General features: G+C 37.0%; 1 protein-coding gene across 1 annotated transcript; it reads right to left on the reverse strand.

Annotated features, from left to right (window-relative positions):
- Window positions 1-5384: 5384 nt before the first annotated feature.
- LOC135204549 (zinc finger protein OZF-like) lies at window positions 5385-7908 on the reverse strand. The gene is made up of 2 exons (XM_064234711.1): window positions 6491-7908; window positions 5385-6112 (listed from the first exon to the last, which is right to left on the reverse strand). Exons 1-2 carry the CDS (start codon window positions 7254-7256, stop codon window positions 5385-5387), a joined length of 1494 nt encoding a protein of 497 aa, XP_064090781.1. The 5' UTR covers window positions 7257-7908.
- Between the last annotated feature and the right edge of the window lie 4419 nt (window positions 7909-12327).

Here is a 12327-nt window from a genome sequence, read left to right on the forward strand (position 1 = left end):
CCGATTTTTATTACTTTTAATGAAAAACATCATCATGTAAAATATGTAATAATATAGGCAAAATTTAAGGGTATAAGTCATAACAAATATAAAATTAAATAGTCTCAAAAGTGATAAACAAATAAATAGGGATCGAGTTTACGGATTAGGATTTATACGGTCAGTTTCATTAGGTACTTTCCCAAATATTGCCTCGTGGGAGATGGCTGAGTTCTTAAGAAGGGGACGATTTAAAGGTTAAGAGAGAACTGGCAACAGGGTTTTTCTCAAGGAAGTAAACAATCTATCAGTTTAGATCTGTCGGACTATAATATTATGAACAAATATGTCGCGCAAGAGAGAGAGGGTGAGAGAGACCTCGAGTCTCACCACCAGCAGGCTGAAATGCATCCATTGCTAATTTCATGGTTGGAGAACAGGGTCTTGCAAAGTTCCTTTAAATTGTTGTGCCGATGATGTTATTATAGTTTTCTGTAACATTTCGTATATGTGTTCTTTATCATTCTTTATCAACCATCAGCTACAACTAGTGTACAGTGATATACGATATGTTAGCCATTATTTCCATAATAATTTATGAAGATTCAAGAAGCATTCGTTCTTTCATGTAGTAACACTTTTTAACTTTGAAATATCGAAACTATCATCAAAATAAGAGAGAGAGAGAGAGAGAGAGAGAGAGAGAGAGAGAGAGAGAGAGAGAGAGAGAGGAACCAACAGGCGACGGGAGAAACAGTACAATTTTGTCCATGATGCAAGTTTAATGACAGGTAGTAAGTAACAGTTTTGTTGCTTGACCTTCCACACAGCTTTGTTCACGAAGACCAACTAGACCGATGACACTAGTGGTTAAATGAAGGTTAGGACAGTAAACTAAAGCCTCAACATTTAGTTATTCCGCAAATTAGCATATCAATATCCACCAGCGATATTTACCACCTACAACGTTCATTCATTACTGAAGTTCTGAAACAAAGTGACAAGGGTTGCCTTTGTCACCCGTATGGCAAGGGATAATAAGTAGCTTTAAATGTTTATAGTGGGTAATAACCGCAAGAACTTGAAATCTCTAACAATATACAACTTGGTTTCATATTGACATTCGGATCAGATCTGCAGAGGTCTAAAATTATTTGTGGCTTATTACTGCATATTGAGTCTGCTGTCAATATGCCTTCAATCATACCTTCAGCTATTTGGGATAATCGTAGGTACTTGGACTAGGCATTGATAACTTCCTCCTCAACTCAAGTGTCAAGATGATAGTTTATATATTTTTCTCCACACTTCATTATGCAGAAACCAAGCATCAAGATACACTCAGTCTTTGAGAGATCTTCAGGTAAAAGAAGAAGTCTGCCTCTGATGAATTGATCGGAGTAATACAGAGACTGCATGATCAGCCGGACACACTTCTGGGCTTTTCCGAATGAGGGAAGAGACGTAACCCCACACAAAATCATGCTGGGAATGAATCTGAGAGTTAAAAGACAGTAAGGCAAATATAAGCAGTGGGTTTGTCTTATTGTAAGGGACATCCCCTTGCTAGAGAAAGGGGCAGTTGCTTCTCTATAAAGATAAATAGAATGGTTGCTCCATTGCAAAACTTCCCTGCATTGGTCGACAGTTCCAGCATGTGACGGCCGGATCCACTCTCCACCCGAAGGAGGAGAAGGCTGAAGGGGCGGAGAGGCAGAGAACCCAGTCACTCCCTCATTCATTCTCCCATCTCCACAACTGCACATCTAAGGCGAGATGCAACCTTGTCACGATAAAACAGCCGGATTAGCTGCACAATTTGTTGAGCAGCCACCACAGATCCAAATGAGAAGTTAGCACAGTCATTTCTTTTGGAGATTAACCACCAGCTACAGAAACAGTTACATTTTAAACTTCTCCCTCATAGCAGGACGTGTTTGTTGGTTTTGTAATATTCTGTTTTTATTCAGACTTTTTAAACTGATTCACTTTATCAAAGAAAATAATCCTGCAAAGTGAATATAGTCATCTATACAGTTCACCAAAGGGCAGCTGTTATGTGAATGAAGTTGGTGCATTGGGACCACAAGGAAAGACGCACTTCAGTTGGGAAGAGGTGCACTGGGACCAGATACTCGGTGCATTCAAACCACATCATGGTGCATTCATTCACTTTTGGCAGTGTAGAATATTATTCTAATATTATTTCAGTTTTAACAGGGTCAAATGAAAAATCTGATTTATGTATACAAAATTTTTCTCATCTATCAATATTTTCATATTTTCAAAGTTTATGCAATGAAATAAAATAAAAAAAGAGGTTTAATTTAATCAGAATAACACAATACTTTAGTCATTTACATAACTAGTCTAGTCTTTTCAACACTTCAGACTGGTTAATCTAAAACCAAATATTAAACAGTCCACTGTATTTAGTGAGCTGATACAAGGAATTGTGATTTACTTACAAATGCTGTAGCACATTCTTTGTAGAAAATTAAAACCAAGAAAATATTTAAAATAATCAGATAAAACTGCACCTAAATTTCATTGAAGTTTAATGAAGATATGAATCCTTTCTATTTCCACTAAGAATAACATTTCATGGAAATATTCTTTATTTGGAAATCAGGAACAAGAAAAGTGGAGAAGGCAAAGGGAAATTCTTAACCTAGCACTGTATAGTAATCATTGAGAACAATTGTAAGAAAAAAACAAAGTCATTTATTTTACCTTTGCATAAAGGTTACACAACCATTTTGCATCAAATTCACTCTGGCCAAAATACTTTGGCTCTGCCTTGACTTCTAATAAAGACTCTGCAAATGAAGAGCCTTCATCTGCATTTTCAGTGAGACCCTCCTCCAGATTCTCCTTCTCTTCTTTGAGTAACAGCAATGATGATGGTCATGATTTGGATCATAAAAATATAAATATGGTTTTTCTTTTTATCGTCCCTTAGGTTGCTGTTGCCTTTTTTTTCTATAGATTTTTGCAGACAAGTTTCACAATAATTATCTCCGCATCAGTGCAACTTACTTTGGGGTGCAAAACATTAACAAATCTGTCAGTACAACTGAACATCCTCGCTTATGAGTGACTTTGCTTGGGCATTTTGACACCTGAAAAACAGTCTGGCATTCAGAACCAATGACTGTGATTTGCAGAATACAAGACAAAAGTTCAACATGCAGTGTAAAAGAATAATATCTATCCTCCATGGGTGCTCACATATGTTATGAGTCTACAAGAGAAAAACTGTTTCAACATCGTCTTTCTACTGAGTTAACACATTCATTCTAAGATGAATCTAATGAAAAACCCTAATAAAAAAAGACTTCTTGGAAACCAAGTGCAGATACAGGATATGACTTTTGAGACACCTTCATTCAAAACAAACGCAGGAGTCAAGTTAAATAAAATCATGTAATAAAAACTACTTGGACAAAGATCAAGTAAACAGCTTCTGTCTAGTGTGAATTACACATCATTTATACTGGGCAACTTTGTATACCCTGAAGATATTTTCTCAGATTTTTCTTTATAATTCCTGTTGCTTCTACCACCAAAGGTATTTTTTTCTATTTCCTTCAGTTCCCATGTGCTTTTCAGGTCATTCTTCAGGTCTTGGTATTTTGCTATTTTATGCCTTTCAGCTCTATTGAGGCCAAAGTCACTGGTTACTGTCACATTTATAATCTTTGCTGTTTATTCCTTGTTCCAGATCACAACATCAGGTCTCATAGCACCTCCTTCCATATATATCTTCCTGTTGGAATTTCCTTGTCATAAAAGATGGTAACAGCCCTATTGGAGGTGACTGGATCTGGTTCATGCTCCTATACTTTTCCTTTTACTTCAGTTCTGTATACTTTACACATTTTGTTGTGGTGGGCTGTGTAGTGACCATCTGCAAGTAGTCTTGCAGGCTGATATCAGATGACTAACACTCAATCACTGCTTGAAAAATCCTACATGGATCATTTGCTGATATGCATGGCATTTTCTTGAAGCTCTTTGTTAGGAAGCCTTGATCTTGTGCTCCTATTATCAGTCTTTCTCCATCATAACCTAGATCTCCATTTCTTATACAGCTGAGTGACTTTGTTGTTTATGAAACTTTTTTCCATTTCTTGAAATCTTCCTGCTCTTCCATTGTCTTTCTACCTTTCCATTCGAAGTCTCTCCTCTCTGTGACTGTATTTCTGCTTGGTCTTCCTGGCTATCGTTTTTGCTGGAGTCTGTTCAGTACCCTCTGTCTTCTATCAGATCTCCTGCAATGTTCTTAGCCTGTTTTGTTATTGATGTTAGTTGGCTCAGGGCTTCATTATGGTGTTGGGCAACCTTTTTGATGTTTTCGTCCTCAGAGCTTTTCAAGTACTGCCCTATACTTACTATTGTTGCTCTGTAGGCCTGGTTGATCTCAGTCAGGCCTAATCCACCTTCTCTGTGAGGAAGATATATTCTGTCCACACACTGGTGTCTGTATGTGACTTTGTGTAGGGTGAGAATCTACCTGGTTTTAATATCCATTCTGTCTAACTCTCCTTGTGGCCAGTCTACAATGCCAAAACCATATGTCACCAGTGGTATTACCAGCTGGGTTATGGCAGTGATCTTGTTGTTTGATGTTAATTCTGACTTACGTATCTTTTTTCAGCAGCTGATGTATTCTTTCTCTGTCTCTCATCATTATATTTCATATATCCCGTCTGCTATGACTCCTGTGACCCATTTGTAGGTTGTTCATAGACAGCAGATGACCCTATATTTGTTAGGGAGCTCAGTCTCAGAGCTCTTAGGGAGAAGATTGGTTCTTCCTGTTGTGAGCCACTCTGGTGATTCTTCTCCTTTCACTATTCTTGAAAAGGCTTGCACTTAAGTGTGGTGTAGTGCTGTGATCTTTTTAAGCCAGAAATTTTAGATCTTGCCTATTCTTGGGGTCTTGAAATGAATATATTCTTTTAGTTTTGTTACTTTTTCTGTGATGAAGCTTACTGGTGGCATTTGCTGTTTCTGGCTGTTCTTCTGCCTAATGGTGTCAATCCATGAATTCTCTTGGTGTTGTCTAGGGTCTTCAAACAGTGGCCTCCAAAATCTCTCTAGGTCTTCCTTGCTTGGTGGTGTTCGTACCTCCACTGTTTCTTTCATGTTTCTATAAACAATCTTTGGATTTTCACCAAACTGCCTATTTATCTGTTTTGCTTTTATCTCCTGTTATTTGTTTCTCATTTTTGCAGCTAGGGCCTTTACTAGTGCCAATTTTCCACTCAATTGTTCATCCCCTATTCTGTATTATTCTTTATTTTCCTTATTTTTTGAGCAGATTTTTTAAGTGATATTGATCTGTCATATAGTTGGTCATTTGAGAAATCTCTGCCTTAACTGGTTTATTTTATCATAATTTAGTTTTTTTTTTTTTCTTTTTTTTTTTCCCCCTCTTCAGCATGTAATCTCATATGAAGTTTAAGTTTTGTAGTCTGGGAAAATGGTTTTCCACATTCGTTGCAAATGAATGAATTCTCTCCAGTGTGGGTTCTCATATGAATTGTAAGACTATCTTTCCTGGGAAATGCTCTCCCACATTCCTTGCACACGAATGGCTTCTCTCCAGTGTGGGTTCTCATATGCATTGTAAGATGTGGTTTCTGGGAAAATGCTTTCCCACATTCCTTGCAAATGAATGGTTTTTCTCCAGTATGTAATCTCATATGAACTTTAAGACTTAGTTCATGGGAAAATGCTTTCCCACATTCCTTGCAAATGAATGGCTTTTCTCCAGTATGTAATCTCATATGAACTTTAAGACTTTGTTTCTGGGAAAATGCTTTATCACATTCCTTGCAAATGAATGGCTTTTCTCCAGTATGTAATCTCATATGAAGTTTAAGACTTTGTTTCTGGGAAAATGCTTTTCCACATTCGTTGCATATGAATGAATTCTCTCCAGTGTGGGTTCTCATATGAATTGTAAGATGTGGTTTCTGGGAAAATGCTTTCCCACATTCCTTGCAAATGAATGGTTTTTCTCCAGTATGTAATCTCATATGAAGTTTAAGACTTTGTTTCTGGGAAAATGCTTTTCCACATTCCATTGCAAATGAATGGCATTTTTTCTCCAGAGTTATGTAATCTCATATGAAGTTTAAGGCTTTTGGTTTCTGGGAAAAGATGCGTTTCCCACATTCCTTGCAAATGAATGGCTTTTCTCCAGTATGTAATCTCATATGAAGTTTAAAGACTTGTTTCTGGGAAAACATGCTTTCCCCACAATTCCTTGCATCTGAATGGCTTTTTCCTCCCGTATGTAAATCTCATTATGAAGGTTTAAGACTTTGTTTCTGGGGCAAAATGCTTTTGTCCACATTCCTTGCAAATGAATGGCTTTTCTCCAGTATGTTAATCTCATATGAAGGTTTAAGCTTTTTGTTTCTGGGGAAAATGCTTTCCCACCATTCCTTGCAAATGAAATGGCCTTTTCTCCCAGTATGTAAATCTCATTATGGAAGTTTAAGACTTTGTTTCTGGGAATATGCTTTTCCACATTCGTTGCATATGAATGGATTTTCTCCAGTGTGGATTCTCATATGAATTGTAAGACGAGCTTTCCTGGGAAAAGCTTTCCCACATTCCTTGCACATGAATGGTTTCTCTCCAGTGTGGGTTCTCATATGAATTGTAAGACGATCTTTCCTGGGAAATGCTTTCCCACATTCCTTGCACATGAATGGCTTCTCTCTCGTGTGGGTTCTCATATGAATTGTAAGATGTGGTTTCTGGGAAAATGCTTTCCCACATTCCTTGCACATGAATGGCTTCTCTCCCGTATGGATTCTCATATGAACTATACGATTATGTTTCAAGGAAAATGCTTTCCCACAGTCATTGCATATGAATTTCTCTCTGGTAGGATTTGTGATATTATTTGTAAGATTAACTTTCTTGTGAATTGCTTTCTCACAGTCAGTGGATATTAAAGGCTTCTCTCTATTGTCACGAATCCTTCTTTCTTGTTTTACATTCTTTTTGCAAGTTTGTGGATGTTTTTCATTCACTATTGAATTCATTCCATATGAATATTCATCATCTTCATTAGACTCACAGAATTCCTCTGGCTCTATTTTGATGTCTATCAATGAATCCAGAGACAAAAAGTCTCCATCACTGGTTCCACTAAAGGCAGTCAAGTTGCTATTTTCTTGATTTATGGAAGGTAGTGATAATGCACCTTCAGTTTCACTTTTCAAAGAAAATTCTAAAGAATGTTTTGGATTCATTTTAGCCTTATGTCCTTTCCTGTTCTGTAATGACAATGTGTTCAATTCACAAATTTTCACACAGAATTGTTTACAAATAATTACTGAATAAATCTGCTAAAAAGTTAAGTAAAATATCTTGAAGGACTACAAACAGATTTCACTGCTGATGTATGAATCTAATATTCAACACAAATTTTACTTGTTTAAATTTGTTAAATACGCATACAGTAATTCACTGTTGTCTCATATGCTTAAGAGTTGCTATTGGTAAAGTTCCATGTAGTACCATTAAACAACATACATTTCCCAAAATCCTGATGCTAATCAAAACTGACGTAGGAAGGAAGGTTCTTCTGAGGGAGAATCTGAAATCAAACAATGCAACACAGAGTTAGGAAACATAAGGTCAGAACTGAATCAACAAAATAATAAATCAAATTAAATTCAGGTTCCCATAAAGGTCTTAGGGCAATTAACAAAGTGTGCATTTGATAGTTTTATCCAAACATTAATACAATCTAACCAAACATTGTCCAGACACAGCATCAAAACATTCCTGAGGCAACAATGCAATAATAGATTAACAGTTAATATTAACGCCCACCACCTCACATCTGTAAACCTTAGCTTGAACATATCTTATTAATAAATCAAAGGCCGAGAATAGACAATGCAATACAGTACACAGCATATTATCCACAAATGCGGTAGATAATAAGAAGAAAAAATAGTAAGGGTGAATTGAGTAGTAATTTGAAGAGAGATGAAAGTTTTCAAATTAGTTTCACTGATTGTTATTGTTGATACAATACATAAGTAGCTATTATGACCAGCAACACTGAAGACAGTATTGGAAGGTATGTGCTGCAACATTTCTTTAAATATGACATTTTTTTCAGAGCTTTACGAACCAGAGCTTTTTATGAAAGAGTAGCTTTCAGTGCACATTGGAAATGGGTTGACTGGTGGTTAAGAAGAGTGAGTAGGGTAATGAACAAAGAGGGGTGGCTGTGAAGGGAGATATGATATAAGGTTTATGTTTGTATACCTAAGAAAATTTCATATTACAGCATTTCCTCAATTAGTGTATCTGCATTTGCATGGCTTGCAACTAGGCAATATATCCACATTTAACTCCAGCCCTACCAAAATCTACATGAATGTATACATACATAAATAAAAATTAATAGAGTTAAAAGCCCTTTTGGTTTTCAATGCTGCAAAGGTGGAATAAATACAATTTTTTTAAGTAATTTGTATTTTTCCTAATATACAAACCCGAAGGTCTTTACATATGGATATAATTGCAGCGCAAGCTGGGAAAACAGCCGTTTAACTTTAAATAAGGTGGTTAACTATCAACGGTAGAGTGGGAGTCCCCCCCACCCCTATCCTTATGTTTCACTCTAACCTTCTGGCTCAGGTAACAGAATGAGGGGTGGCTTGAGGTGGGACATTTATGTAAAGACCTGTAGGTTTGTATGTCCAGAAAAATACAAATTACTTCAAATATTTGTAGTTTGTTCCTAAACAAATACAAACCTTCGGTCTTTATGAATGTATTAAAGGCACTAGTAGTAACATATGATATTAAATAATTAAATAGTGGGGTTGATAACCTTAGCTCTTGCCGGTTAGAGACAAATGCAAAACACTGGATTCCTCGAAGATGCTGAGATGAACAAAACTAACAGGAAAGCTTCCAGGTGCATAATTGGAGTCAGTGAAGCATTCCGAAGATCACAAGTTCCATGTATGTAGCACGCATAAATCTGTGCGTCAATTGGTGAGTGTGTGTTCGTAATGCACAGAAAATGACATATAATCTATTGTATAAGAATCAAAGGGGGACTCACTGAAATTGATTGATAAGAGTGTCGAACACGCCACAGAAGAGGCGTTGCGGTCCATCAGACAAGGTAACAAAGTGAACTTTGAAAAAAATTAATATTTATAGTGAGGTGCAGCACACATTTTATATTGATGAACTTTAATGTTTTATGGTGTCATAATAACTGGTTTCTTTATTTCAGATGGATTCGAAGTCACCATATGGGTTTTCTATTTTGACTGATAAACTATGAATGTTTGGGCACTTAGAGGAAAAGGGGTACTTACTTAAATATGATTTTGAGAGGAATATGATAGTTTAACATTTCGTTTTTGAAGTCATGCTTAACTCATTTTATTCCATTTTCATGTTAGCTAATTTTGGGAAATAAATAGTATATTTTTGTAATAACAAGAGTTTATATTAGCCTAGCTTGAAACTTTGATTTTCAGCTAATTTCTGAGATGACATTCAACATCAAAAGGTAGGCTACGTTACCAGTTAGATTATTTTTTTCATTTGTTTAAAACAAGTTTGTCATTTGTGACATGGTGCTAGAGATTTTTCCTCATTAGAGATTTTGGTGGCTAGTGATTAAAAGGTACATTCAAGCCTATAGGTAATAATGTTTCTGAAGAGACTAGAATTAGATAGGTTACGCATATTTTGGGGAAAAGTGGTTATAATTAAGTATTGAGCAACTGACTCTTGTTGATTTGAGAGGAATTTATCTGATAGTCAGGAATTAAGCCGGGTAGCTACTGCTGGCAGTGATCTTAAATGCTGTTTAGTGTAAAGACATATTCCTGTGTTTCTGGGGGGTGGGGGGGGGGGGGTGGGAAGTGAATTTATATGATAACGGGAATTAATTATGCACGGTTGCAAGTGTAGCCAGGTACTGACTTCAGACCTATAAAGACATGAGTGTATAAGTTTATTTCTTATTTTTTCTCTTTATTGGTGTTAATTTGTCCACACAAGTGTGTTTCATTTTGATGTCCCTCAGGATTCAGCGGACATTAGGGGTTTTGTTGTATTGAAATGTATTAGAAAAAGTGGTATGATAAGTTTCGTTTTTGTGCGTGGCATGAGAGAGAGAGAGAGAGAGAGAGAGAGAGAGAGAGAGAGAGAGAGAGAGAGAGAGAGGCTGCTGGGTGAACGGTTGCACTAACTCATCAGATTTCGGTTCGAGATACATTCTTTTTCTCTCACTAGCTTCTTCCCATTTTCTATAGACCATCGTGACCTTGTAACAGTTCAATCAGCTGATTGACCCTGAACCTGAGAAGCAGCTAGATGTAAATAACTGTTACTGGACTGGTGCATGTTTATTTTATCTTTTATTGGTGAATGATATATTATTACTTTAGGGTTGGTGGTTTGTGTGCTCAGAAATATATCGATGTTATTAAGGTCGGGGCGAATCCTAAAGCATAAGAGTTATAGTAAAGAAGGCAAAATGGCCGACGCAATTACAAGCCAAACGTTAGTGCACAAAATAACAAACATAAATGCAGGAGTTAGCTGTTTTCGAAGCATTGTTGATGGCGTTTTCTCCCAACCAGTGCAAATTTTTATCAAGGGAGTGAATAACTATTTAAACACCAAGGGAATTAAGGATGATACAGAGGCGTTTACAGAGGCAAAAGCCTTATTAGATTTCAATAAAGGGGATTTGTCATTTAGATGCCGTAGTTTTCAGTACACAAAATGTCGGTCATGGACTGAATTGCAAGCATTTTTAAGAGCGGCTTATGGCTCAAAAGAACACGGCGATATTGTAAGAGATTTAGAAGGGCTGTACAAAATTAGAAAAGGCACAACAAGCCTTATTGAGCATAGCTCAAAACTTATTGACTCAGCGGGAGAATGGATATAGAAATTGAGAAATTCCAAATGTGTAAATGGGAATAATGTCTCATTCGACAATTTACATAAATTGATGCATTTTGCAATGCTTCTACACGACGTCCCAGATGCAATCATAGACAGATTTGGTGACAAGACTGAACCTAGTACATCAGACGAGAAAATAATGTATGCCCAAATTCAGAAACATATGTCCAAATGTCCCATGGTGGATAGTACTTTTTTAATGGAACCGTTCCTAGAAATATGATACAAAGAGACTCAGATTTTCCTTCTCCGCATTTGTGTGCAAAAGTCGAATATTAGAGAGGATGGATCGATCAAAGGTAATAGCAGTTGCGTTGCTACAGGTTGTAATTAACCAGGGCACACAAAGAAAGTATGTAGAGTCAAATATTGTGGAATGTGTAAAAGTGTGGATCACTGTTGGCAGGCTTGTCCGTTTCAGATACAGAGAGATGCGAGACCTACACCTCAGAAATTTGGGAGTTACAATACGAGAACTTCCCAGGCAGGTCACTTAAAAGGGCAAAGGGATCGTCAAAATTTTTGGAAAGCCAATCAACAAAAAGGGTACAGATGATTTGTACGTGCCATTGTGGTCTCATGGGGGATGCCCCAGAGCCCAGGCCGATAGTATATGGAACAGTGGAGGATGTGGATATCCCAGTCTTTATAGACACAGGCGCGTCTGTGAATTTAATGGACCATAATCTGTATCAATCCATGTTCTCCCATTACCCTTTGAAACTCTCAACAGAGACGGTGTGTGATGTGCAAGCCCATAGATTAAACACCCTGGGTTTCGTTAGAATATGATTTACCTTGGGTGATAGAATGTTAATAGAACCCTTTCTGGTTATAAAAGGGATTGTGTTGGGCAACAGACTTTTGCTGGACAATCCTACATGTAGAAGACACAAAATATCGGTCCATACAGGTATTAGTGGTATAATGGTTGGACTACCCAGTGTTTTTATCCCTTATGAGGACGCAAGTGAAGCTGAGGATATGGGGAATACTGAAAACGGGTGCTTTTGGGAGTACTAATGGTAATGATACCAGGGATATGGGGAGTGGTGATACCAAAACCCACACTAATGATACAGGAAATAACAGCGGTGATGTCGGTAATGATAAATGGGATATTGACGGCCACGGTGGTAACAATTGCGTTATGGGTAGTGAAGCTAATGCTAATACTGATATTATTACTGATACTAACAATGGTGTCTTGGTGGATGCAATGAGAACCACAGGCGGTGATATTTATGGGATTTTGGAGCAGAGGTACTAATCACAAATATAAATGTGTTTTATCAGAGGATGCTATTTTAATGCCAGGTTCAAAGACTATGGTAAAAGTCAAACTGAGGGAAGTAAAAAACC

Source organism: Macrobrachium nipponense, chromosome 47 (assembly GCF_015104395.2).
Source record: "Macrobrachium nipponense isolate FS-2020 chromosome 47, ASM1510439v2, whole genome shotgun sequence".
NCBI lineage: Eukaryota > Metazoa > Arthropoda > Malacostraca > Decapoda > Palaemonidae > Macrobrachium > Macrobrachium nipponense.